At 39.6% G+C, this 12,865-nt stretch overlaps 1 protein-coding gene across 1 annotated transcript in view; it reads right to left on the bottom strand.

The window, feature by feature from the left end:
- The window catches only part of MYO16 (myosin XVI), a 481,895-nt gene that overhangs the window by 390,758 nt on the left and 78,272 nt on the right, over positions 1-12,865 (bottom strand). Inside the window, exons 7-8 of the mRNA XM_030202479.1 lie at positions 9,639-9,714; positions 5,862-6,015 (exon numbers count right to left, since the gene is read on the bottom strand). Of these exons, the coding sequence (XP_030058339.1) occupies positions 5,862-6,015; positions 9,639-9,714 (230 nt within the window). The remainder of the gene's footprint in view (positions 1-5,861; positions 6,016-9,638; positions 9,715-12,865) is intronic.

The raw sequence follows: 12,865 nt of genomic DNA on the forward strand, positions 1-12,865 counted from the left end.
CTATGCCCCCTCTCGGGTACTCTGTTCTGTAGATAAGTCTCTCTTGTCTGTCCCCTTCTCCTCTACTGCTAATTCCAGACTCCGTTCCTTTTATCTTGCTGCACCTCACGCCTGGAATAGACTACCCAAGCCTGTAAGTCTAGCCCCGTCTTTGGCCGTTTTCAAGTCCAAACTTAAAGCCCACCTCTTTAACACTGCTTTTGGCTCCTAACCACTACTCACTTGCCCTGTCCTTTTATCCTCACCTCTTTATTCCCTTACCCTTTTGTTCTGTCTGTTTGCCTGTCTTATCTAGATTGTAAGCTCTCTGAGCAGGGACTGTCTTTTTGTGTAAGGTGTACAGTGCTGCGTATGCCTTGTAGCGCTATATAAATGATAAGTAGTAGTAGTAGTAGTAGTAGTAGTAGTTCATGTGGTAGGACCACATAAAGGAGTCATACAATGGGAGAGTTGTGTGATGACCATTACAAACTTTAGTGTTGTTGTGTCACAGAGATCAGGCATTTACGTTGGGTCGGTAGGGTATGCCTTTTTAACCAGGTGGGTCTTAAGTGTTTTTCTGAAGTGTAAGTGGTCGTATGTAGTTTTCAAGTCTTTTGGTAGTGCATTCCACAGTTGTGCGCTGATGTAGAAAAAACTGGATGCATAAGTTGATTTGTATTTAAGTCCTTTGCAGCTTGGGTAGTGGAGATTTAGGTAAGCTCGTGTTGATTCGGATGCATTTCTAGTTGGTAGGTCGATCAGGTCTGTCTTGTATCCCGGTGCTTCAACATAGATGATTTTGTGAACCACAGTGCAGATTTTGAAGGCAATGCGTTCTTTGATTGGGAGTCAGTGTAGTTTCACATGGAGGGGTTTTGCGCTTTCAAATCGTGTTTTTCCGAAGATGAGGCTTGCTGCCGTGTTTTGAGCAGTCTGAAGTTTCTTTAAGGTCTGTTCTTTGCATCACGCATAAATTCCATTGCAGTAGTCTACATTGCTTAGTACCATTGATGGTAACAGGTTGCGAAATGTTTCCCTTGGGAAGAATTGTTTCACGTGTTTGAGTTTCCACATTGACTAGAACATTTTCTTTGTTGTGGATTTTACTTGGGTCTCTAATGTTATGTTACGGTCCAATATAACACCAAGGATTTTCAGGCTGTCTGAGACAGGGAGGGTGTGGTCTGGGGTGTTGATAGTTGTGGGATTGTCTGTGGTGTGTTGGGATGAAAGGATGAGACAGTGAGTTTTTCTTTGTTGAGTTTTAGTTGAAATTCTTGGAGTCACCATTGATCGACACCTTACACTAGAGAACCACGCGAGAAACACAACCAAGAAGATGTTCCACTCAATGTGGAAATTAAAAAGAATAAGACCTTTCTTCCCAAGGAGTGTTTTCCGTAACCTGGTACAATCATTAGTGCTCAGTCATCTAGACTATTGCAATGCACTATATGCCGGCTGCAAAGAACAAATAATCAAGAAACTCCAGACAGCCCAGAACACTGCAGCTAGACTCATATTTGGCAAACCAAAATTTGAAAGTGCAAAGCCCTTACAAGAAAAATTACACTGGCTCCCACTTAAGGAACGCATCACGTTCAAAATATGTTCACTAGTTCACAAAATTATCCATGGAGACGCACCAGCTTACATGTCTGACCTAATAGACCTACCACCTAGGAATGCCAAAAGCTCATCCCGCACATTCCTTGATCTACACTTCCCAAGTTGCAAAGGAATGAAATACAAACTAATGCTTGCGTCAAATTTCACCTACTTGAGCACAACTTGAAATCGATATACAAAATAACGAACTTCCGCATACTACTGAAGACCCATCTCTTTGAAAGAGCATACCAAAAAGATCAACCCAAGTGAATATGCACAATTCGCCTATTTAATCTCAGAACTGTTTCCTAAAATCTGTTTGTATACTACTACTTTGTTTTATCATCATGCTGACCAAGATCATGCAATACTAAATGTTTAGATTACTAACATTCTTCCACTACTCATGATGTATTGTAAGCCACTTTGAGCCTGCAAAGAGGTGGGATAAGGTGGGATACAAATGCAACAAATAATAATAATAACTAAAAAAATGCATTTACCCAGGAGTCCATGGTATTCAAGCCGATCTTGATTTTGTTAACGATTTCTGTCAGTGTAGATCTGTAAGGGATGTATATAGTGACATCATCAGCATAGATGAAAGGGTTAAGGACTTGGTTGGATAAGGTCTTGGATAGTGGGGTCATCATTAGGTTGAAGAGGATCGGCGATAGCGGTGATCCTTGTGGTACTTCGCAGTCTGCTTTCCATGGTGATGATATGTTTGATTTTGACTTTACTTGATATGTTCTTGTGGTTAGGAAACCCTTGATCCAGCTAAGTATGTTGCCAGCAATCCCGAATTTGCCGAATAATCTTATTAATATATTTTGGTTTACCATATCGAATTCACTAGACATGTCGACTTGGAGGAGGAGGATGTTTTTGCCTATTGCTATTTCCTGCTTGAATTTGGCTAGAAGAGCGAGTAGTACTGTTTCTGTGCTGTGTAACGGGTGAAAACCAGACTGTGATTCGTGTAATATTGAGAATTTGTTTTTATAGTCTGTTAGTTATTTGGCTACCATGCTTTCCATCAGTTTGACTGACAATGGGATGGATGCTACTGGTCGGTAGTTGGTGATTTCATTTGCCTTTTTCGTGGTGTCTTTTGGTATCAGGGTGAGTAGAATATTGCCCTTTTCCTCGGGAAAAGACCTTGCTGAAGCATGTAGTTTAGGTGGGATGTGAGATCTGCTATGAAGCGGTCAGGGGCGGATTTCAGTAGGTAGTTGGGGCAGGTATTCTAGTTTACAGTGAATGTTGGTGAACCTCCTGAGCGCCTGTGCTACAATATTGACGGTAAGGAGGACGAAGTTTAGCCAAGTGTGGTCAGCCGGGTGATCTCCAATGTCAGTGTTGCCTTGGGGTTGAGTAGGTTTACAATTTTTTCATTGAAATACTTAGCAAGTTTGTCTGCAGATGGGGTTTCTGTGTTCAATGCAGTGACCAGGTAGGTATCTAGGAGTTTGTTCACGAGCTGATATAGTTTTACTTCTGCAGTAGTACAGGTGCACGTACTGCTTCCTCAAGAGGAGGTTGTAAATGCATCTGTAATAACTGTGAATAGTAATAAAGACCTTTTTGATATGGTAATTGCACAAGACATCTTGGGCCCCCCCCCCCCCCCCCCTACAGTTATCGTGCAGACTTGGAAGTTACTGTGCATAATATTTGCTGTTAAAATCCTATATGTTGCACTTTAGTTAAAGTGCACTTAGATTTATGATTCTAATAACAAACATCTTGCAAACACTCCTTGGGGACAATGTCTCAAAATGAGTAAGGTTTTCATATACCATGACAGTAATGAACCTCAGTCTTAAGCTAGGGTATATGAAGTTTGATCTCAGTCTTTCAAATTTACTGCTAAAGTTCTCCATAATATTTAAATTGTGTCAAAGAAAGTTTCGTTCTGGAGTTCATAGTATCTAGCATGTATAGACAACCTATCCAATTATGCCTGCATTTTTTTTGATCAAGCCTTTGGCACCCAAAATGATGGGAAATATTTCTGTACCTTTCTGACACATTTTTATGGTCCCTGCATTTTTTGGTATTTGAGGATATTCTTTTTACAGAAGGGAGTGGAGGAGTAGCCTAATGGTTAGTGTAATGGGTTAATAACTTGCAGAACTGCATTCAATTCCCACTGCAGATCCCTGTGACCCTAGGCAAGTTACCTAACCCTCCTTTGCCCCAGGGACAAAGCTTGCTTGCTTGTGTGTTTATTTATTTATTTCACAGTTTATATACCACTCTATCTCAAATTCTAGGTTTATAGTCTACTACATACATAATTAAAACACATTGCAACATAAAATCTCTTCTCAAAACTCCTACTGGCCAATAAGAACTGTACCATACATCAATAATTAACTCTCAACAGCCCTCAGCCAACCATCTCCAAATTAAAAGCCTCCTTAAACAGAAATGCCTTTAAATTGCTTTCGGAACTGCACATAGCTTACATAAGAACATAGAACATAAGAGTAGCCATACTTGGTCAGATCAATGGTCCGTCTAGCCTAGTGTCCTGTTTTCCAAACAGTGGCCAAGCCAGGTCACAAGTACCTGGCAGAAACCCAATTAGCAGCAACATTCCATGCTACCAATCCTGGGGCTTTTTTTTACCTTTCTGGAAGCTGATTCCATAACCTGATCCTGTCCACATAAAACATTCTTGCTCTATTTTCTTCCAAGTGTATATGCTTCATATATGGTACATCCAGAAACAATTTATTATTTAAATGAAGAGACCTTTGTGGACAGTGAATTTTTAATAAAGTTGCCAAAATAGGGGGAGCCTCATTATTCACATATTTATGTCATGGCCTCGGGGCCTTTGCAATGCAAACTGTCATGGATTCAGGGAAGTGTGAGCTCTTGGGCTGCTGCCGATGAACGGCAGCAGCAGGTGAACCTTCCAAATGGGACTGGACTAAACAGGCAGAACTGGAACAGACTAGAAGTGCAATCACCACAGGGTACACATGAACTGAGCTAGGCTACGCTACGCAGGAACACACAAGCAGAGCTTGACTAGGTAAGAACAGAGTACATAGGAGCAGAGCCAAGTAAAGCTAGAGGAAAGGCACTCAAACTGGCCGCAAGGTCAAACTGGAACCATTGCATACCAGAGCACTCTCATACAGGCCACAAGGCCAAACTGGAACTCAAGCTCAATGGCAGAAGGCAAAAGAGAAGGCATGTACACACAGGCAGAAGCAGACTAGGCAGAACTCAAGGCAAGGTAGACTAGACAGGACACTAGGCTGGGTCACATGGCCACTCAAAGGGTAGAGGGAAGCCACACAGAGGAGCAAGGCTGTGCTACACAGCCACTCAGATTCAAACAACAGATCAAACAGGCAATAACCAAGACAGAAGTGCTAACCCTAGCACACAGACCCATGGATAGGGGAGTTTCTGGGGGCATTCCTAAATGTTATGTGCGCTGATATCGAATATGGCCAAACTACACCTAACTGTACATGTCTGCATTTACACCTGCTCATAGCAGGTCTAATTGCAGGCACCTATAGTCAGGCGCAGTTTATACTCTTTATATAATTGCACCAAGCACGTTCAATTTTTGGCACTGATTTTTATGTGCTATTTACAGAATATACCCCAATGTGCTTTGAACTTCTTAAAAGTAAGGAGCTAAATCCGAAATCCTTAAATATTTACTGGGAATTCCTGGCTCTACTACTATTACTACTAATAACAATTAATAATTTCTATAGTGACACTAGACGGGTACAATGCTGTACATATTATATGCAGGTATATTTTCTGTTCCTCGAGCGCTCACAATCTCCCCTATTTTCTTCTCAGTCAATCCAGCTAGATAATTTCTAGGCATTTATTAAGTCATGTTGCTGCCAAGGCTTATGTTTCCCCTGAATGGTTAAAAATGATCACATCTGGCTAGGACAGTTAGAGGGTCTTTTACAAAGGTGCAATAGCAATTTTAGCTTGTGCTAATGATCAGCATATGCTAAGAACATTAGTGCACCTTTGTAAATGGACCCCTTAATGACACTTGGATCAAACCAACATAATTGAGCTACTACTGAAAAGATCTGAGCAAAAATCCAAATAAATAAGTATTTGAATTCATAAAATGTTGTTCTATACTCTTAAGTCACCTATGAAAATGCCCCTTATAATCTAAATTAAAGATTGACTTGGGAAAATCAGCCGACTATAATATGGCTGAAAGAGATCCTTCTGGAACATTTCATATAAAAGCCACTTACAGTTTGCTGGATGATATAGGGAGATCGTGAAGAATCTCTTCATATGGCTCCTCATGCGATATGACAGAAACAGATAAAGGATCCATCGTTCTTTTCCCCCAGTTCATTTCAGCCATCAGCAGCATTTCTTCAATAAATTCAGAGGCTGCGATATCTAGATATTTTGAAATAGAACATAGTAAACTTGTTGAAGCTTATTTGACTTTGAACCATCTATTTGTTCAGGGAGAACTTCGGATTAAGATAAGACCACAGGCTGTGAAAAGTTTCAGAAATGAGGCTGCACTAGGAAGAAAACATTAGTGCGGTTCTTCGTGAATTCATACAGCATATAGATTAACTAGCATCAAAAAATCATCTAATTCTTCAAGGCCTTGCTGGTTCAATCAAGAACAGCGAAGCACAGTTATATTTCACTCAATTACCATACAAGGCACAGAAAAATCACCATATTAAATGGTGCATGAAAACAAATCAGAGTAATGAGATGAAAAGGTGAATTTGATTGTAAAATAGAACATAAAAGTTGTTTCTAGCCTTTATTTCAGGAAAAAAAAAAACAGTATACACTTGAAATTAGATATTGATTTGTGTGGCGTTCTAAAATAAAAGAAATTGGGTTGCAACAAGAACCAGCATGTGCACATGGACATTCTGAGCTATATCCCACCTCATTCAATCAAAAATGAGAGTTTTCACAATTCAATGAAATTTTGATTACACTGTCACACCTTTCTTTTTCAACTAGTCTTTCTCAGTTTTTCAGCATAGTTTTAATATGTCTTTGCTTGAACCAAACCCCTTTTATTTCATTGAGCTACAATGTTCTTCCCATTTTATTTTATGCTTTTCCAATTAGATATATTAACATAACATAACAATGGTATTTGTATACTGATAATATCACAAAGTTCTAAGCAGTTCACAAACCCAATATACCAGGACATTCTCCTGTGAATAACAAAAATGAAATATAGTATTAATACAGGAGAAGTACATTAAAAAAGCCAAATAATCTATTTAAGGATAAATTTCCTAAACAATAAAGTCTTCTAAAAACCTGATAAGAATGAGACTGATCAAAACATGCAAATTTCTTTCCAGATCTTAGGACCTTGAAAGTCTAGTAACATCTTATGTAACTTAAAACTTTTCCTGCACTTCACAGAAGAGAAGATGAAAAGGGAATTATTAAGAGATTAGTAAAAAAGGTCCGTTTCTGGAGCAAATGAAACAGGCGCTAGCAAGGTTTTCCTCCCCAACACCTCCCCTTCCTCCCTCCCTACCCACCCATTCGTCGTTCTGAAGCCACTGACGCCATTGCTCCGCACCTCGTGAACGCACCTTCATCACCTTCTTGGTTCTGAAGCCACTGACGCCATTGCTCCGCCCTCGATGCGTGACGCCATTGCTCTGCCCTCGACGTCATCACGTTTGACGCGAGGGCAGGGCCCAGAGACTTGGTGCTTTCGGTGGCTTCACCACCACGAACCCTTCATGAAGGAAGTGACGTCAGTGTCCTCAGAACGTTGAGAGTGAGTTTTATTATATAGGATTGTCTGATTCTGGAAGAAATAGTGAATTGAATGTGAGAGAGCATATATTCTTATATAAAACACATGAAAACTTAAATAAAATCCTAGCTTTTATTGGAAGCCAATGTAGATTTATGTATTATCCCATGATAATATATTTGTTTAAGGGGAAAAAAATCAGGCGTACTGCAGTGTTCTGAGTTATCTAGGGTCTTTTTCAGCATTTGCTGAGTGCCACCCATATAACTAATTGCAATAGTCCAACTTGGACAACAACAGACACTGGACCAACAGTCTAAACTGTTCCACTTCAAAATATTTCCTAATACATCTTAATTTCCACAATAAAAAGAAAGAGCTTTTAATTAGAACATTATTATGAGGTTCAAGGGATAATGTTTAATCCAAATAAACCTCTAGGATCTTAATTACAAGAAAAAGAGTATATTTGATCTGATCCATAAGAATATCACTAATAGAAGGATCATGTCTGTAGTTTAATAGCAAAAACTTAGGGTACTTTTACAAAGCCACACTAGTGTTTTTAGCTCAGGGTAAAAATCAGCTGGCAGTAAACACTGAGATGCCCAAAGGGGATGGGACGACTTCCCTCTGAGGAAAGGCTAAAGCAGCTAGGGCTCTTCAGCTTGGACAAAAGACAGCTGAGGGGAACTATGATAGAGATCTATAGAATAATGAGTGGAACAGGTAGATGTAAATCGCTGGTTTACTCTTTCTAAAAATACTAGGACTAGGGGGCACGCAATGAAGATACAAAGTAGTACATTTAAAAAGAAAAGGGAGAAAATTTGTCTTCACTCAATGTGTAATTAAACTCTGGAATTCATTGCCAGAGAATGTAGTAAAAGCAGTTAGCAGTTCATAGACATTATTAAAATGGACTTGGGGAAAATCCACTGCTTATTTCTAGGCTAAACAGCATAAAATGTATTGTACTTTTCTTGGGATCTTGCCAGGTACTTGGAAACAGAATGCTGGGCTTGATGGACCTTCAGTTTGTCCCAGTATGGCAATACTTATATACTTACGTACTTATGCACTATGCTGCATTTTTTATGAATAGTGGTACATCAAATACAATTTAAACCATAAACCATGAACCATAATTAATTTATGAGATGTCAATTTGAATATAGTGGGTTTTCAATGCATACTAATCTCATTGAGTATATTCATTATGCATATCCTGAATATACAACCAGCTGTAGGGTCCCCAGAATAGATCTGAGAAGTCATGTGGTAAAGCCAGTAGTTCCAGCACTTTGGGGCCCTATTACTAAGCCGCGTAAGCGTCTACACATGCCCAACATGTGCCAAAATGGAGTTACCGCCTGGCTACCGCGTGGCTCTTGCGGTAATTTCATTTTTGGCGTGCATCCAATACGCACATCTGAAAAATAATTTTTATTTTTGGACACGCGTATCAGATGCACACCAAGTGGCATTTGAAGCGCATAGGTCATTAACGGCCAGTTACCATGTGAGACTTTACCACTAGGTCAATGGCTGGCGGTGAGGTCTCAAACCCAAAATGGATGCGCACCAATTTTGATTTTGCCGCACATCCATTTTCGGCAAAAAGGCATTTTTTGCAGGCATACTGAAAAATGGATCTGCGCGCGCCCAAAACACATGTTTTCACTACCACAGGCCATTTTTCAGCGCTTCTTAGTTAAAGGACCCCTTTGGTATTCTAGATAAATGTTGTTACAGTAAGGTACAGGAATTTTAATACAAAAACAAGTCAACATGTTACAGTTTTAATACTATCAGCTTGATAAGAAAAAAATGAAAATATTAGGTTTTATTCTTCACTTTAATACAGGGATCTTGCTTTTATGAATGAGATTTTTATGGGTGTTTTTTGCCACAATTTTCTATCACAATTAAGTACTTATGGTAATTAGAGAGGGGAGGGACACTACTTTTGTTGTGAAGGTAATACATCTTACGCACCCTGAAACAGAAAATGGTTTGGTTTTGATTTGCAAGCGTGAATGTTTCTGCGTTCTAAAAAGCCACTGTTACAATAAACAAGAAAGATGGCTCGGTCCTGTAATCTCAAATGCATCATTAAAAATGAAAGAATACACATTTTTCATGACTTAAGTTCAAATATATGCTGCTACACATTTTTTACTAATATTTACTGCATGCTTACTTACTGAAGTGTTTATAAAATATAAATACGATCACTGTAAGATTAAAAAAAAGAGCATACCTGAGGGTTTTTCTTCATTACAGTTAAGAAGACAGGGATTTGCCTGATGTACCAGAAGTATTTTCACAAGATTTGCCTAGAACACAAGTAGTTAGAAATTCAAGCATAATATTTTCTAAAGTATGTATCTTTTAATACAGTTAGCACTGGATCAGAATACAGCAGTAACCTTTTTGGTAAATTGTTAAGCAATTCTCCTCATAGAGATACAAAAAGGGTGGTCCATATTGGAAAATCTAACCTAAAATAGAATAGGCATACAGAAAAAAAGTGTTACAAAACTCCACTGGCATAGATATTAAAGTCAGAAATGAACAGAATACAAACATCATTATATTAAAATAAAAATTGAAAAACATGTATTGTTGAGAGAATCAAGAAAAAAGTTAGAAACAAAACAAAAATAGGATGACAGACTGCTTTTTATTTTATTTTTATCTTATTACCTTTGCTTACTTGCCTCACCAAAACAGCCTTAAGCAAAGTAAAAACAAAATATGACACACAATAAAAAAACTATTTTCCCCATCTCAACTACAGTATTTCAACAATACGTTAATCCTACCCCCCCCCCCCCCCCCCATGGAAAAACAACCACTCCTTGTTTTGTTTTTTTAATGAAAGCCAAGTAGTTCTCTTCTGCATGGCCTGCCCGATGAATAGGATTCCTTAAATATGGGTCTGCATGCTCAAATGCCTAGTGAGTACTCTGCAATCTCACCTTTCCCAGCAACTGTGAAACCCCTGCTGGGAAGGCTGAAGCTACCTACCCAGAACATAAGTCATCAAATTCTTCAAGTAATCCAGGGCTCCATCATTTAAAGTGTTAAAAACTAAGGAAACTGTTTACTAAAGTGCAGTGCCCTAAAACTAGGGCAGACCCTTACTGCATGTCACTGTGTTACATTGCAGTGCCTATCTGCGCAGGTGGCTGCATTATCTGCCACTGCAAATAAGATGTGCAGGGCCAAGAGAATACCCTGAACATTAGATACCCTCTAGAGCATACCCCCACTCCCCCAAAGATTCAAACTCCACCCCCAAATTGCAATTCCCTCCCTCCCCCCACCCCCATGAAGCCAGTAAACTGGAGAACAAGGCCCTCATCCCCTCTTACTCCTTCTCATCCCCATAGGCCTCCAGGCCCACCTCTTCATTCCTGGTGGTCTAGTGAGGTATGGCTCCTCCCATGCCCTCCTGCCCTGTTGGCCCCTTTAGCCTACCTTTTTCATTCACTGGTGGTCTGGTGGGGTCCATTGGGCAGGAGTGATTCACACTCATTGCTGCCTGTCACGGCTCGTGTCTCAAAATGCCCACAGTGACCTCTAGTGGCAGCCTAATAGTGCTAGCAAGTACCACAAAATTGCTGCTGGGTGTTGTGTTGGCCATTTTGAGAAAGAAACTGTGATGGGCAGAAGTGAGTGGGCATCACTCCTGCCCATAGGACCCCACCAGATCACCAGAAAATGAAAAAGGTAGGCTTAAGGAGCTAACAGGGCAGGAGGGGAGAGAGGGGCCCAAGAACACTAACATATAACATCTACTCCATAGAAAAGTCTGCATTGATGGGAGATAGTATGGCTCAGGGGGCCACAACTCTATTGTTGAGGGTAGGGTTTTGTTAGTGGGGGATTGGACACCATAAGAAGGTCAAGAAAGGAGTCATCCAGGGTGAGCAAGACGTTTTGAATCTGGTACTAGCAAGGGCAGGAGCAACTGGGGATTTCTCTTTTCCTGACTCCAACACAAGAGATTGTGCTCAGAGGACCCTTAGGGAGGGTGGAGATGACCTTTTGGTGATGGGGGGGGATGTCTTCAGAAGGAATTCTTGTATTGGGAAGGTCTGGGTGGGGGTCTCAGATTGGAGGTATCAAGAGGAAGGAATTTGATGGTGGGTCTTCAGGGTGGTGGAGGGTGTTTGAGGGCATTGATAGTTTGGCTGGCCCCTGCAAGAAAGCTACAACCCGATGCTCCTGGCCAGGAAAATTAACACCAGATTTTTGATGGTATTATTAAATTTACATAATAATGAGATTTTGCATGTATTTGCATGTTTTGCCTCTCAGTACTGTGTTTCTCATGGTACTTTAAATTAAGGTGTGTTATGGTAATATCATTAAAAAAAATAGAATTATGGGTCCAATCTGGTGGAACTGCTTGTATGTATCTTTAAGATCGGTTCAGGGCATTGTCCTTTTAAAGAAAGGTCTTAAGACATTTTTATTTGGACAAGCATTCAATCAGTAATGTTTTGTAACTCCTAACTATTTATTTTGGAGGGTTATTGCTTGATATTTCACTAAGGTTGATTTTGATTACTTTTATGTCAGAAATATTGTAAACCGTTCTGTCTTGCAGTTGCAATAAGATACGGTATATAAATTGACGAAAATAAAATAAATATGTTTTATTGTATTGTTTATGTTTTTAACTATGTATGTTATTACTGTAAGCTGTCAAGAACTTTCTAGCTTGTGCTGGGTAGTAAATAAACAAAAATGCATTAAATGGCAATAAAGTTGGGCAAATAATGTGCATTATGGCCATAACACACCAACACTCCTTAATAACTACCCCCCCCCCCCCCCAAATGCAATATAGAAGTACCAATGTTGGAACCTATACATGAACTCAACACATCAACCACAAGACAAGCAGTACACTATGCCAATGGAGAAAGATTTATACAGTAGCTGACTTGCCTTTTCAGAGTGGCATTCCTAAACATAACTTACAGCCAGCAATTATTTCCTAAGAAAAGGCAGATCAGTAAAAAGGGTGTACGCAGAAACATATCAATAAAGCACTCATTCAGAGACAAGATATATAACAGAATAATAGTAATCACCAGCTTAAATGCATGACATTTGAAATTTAAGTTCTGAGGTGAAAAAAAAGCATGCATCAGGGAATATAAAACGCCAGCTGGATAAATTGGTAATTTGTGTGCCATTTGGGAAATCAAGTAAATCATCACATTCTGTTTTTGAAAGGCATGAATCTGAGGCTTGCCATATGCAGCTGTGATAAGATATCTGATCAGTGGGCTTTGCTTGTTGACTGATTATACTTTGCAGTATATTAATGCTGCTCATAAAACATCACAGGGGAGGAAGAAGTTCTGTCTGCCATAGATCACAATTTTTTTTCCCATTTTGCTCACACCTTTTTCAGTAGTAGCTCAAGGTGAGTTACATTCAGGTACTCTGGATATTTCTCTGTCCCAG

This window comes from Microcaecilia unicolor, chromosome 4, assembly GCF_901765095.1.
Source record: "Microcaecilia unicolor chromosome 4, aMicUni1.1, whole genome shotgun sequence".
Taxonomy (NCBI): domain Eukaryota; kingdom Metazoa; phylum Chordata; class Amphibia; order Gymnophiona; family Siphonopidae; genus Microcaecilia; species Microcaecilia unicolor.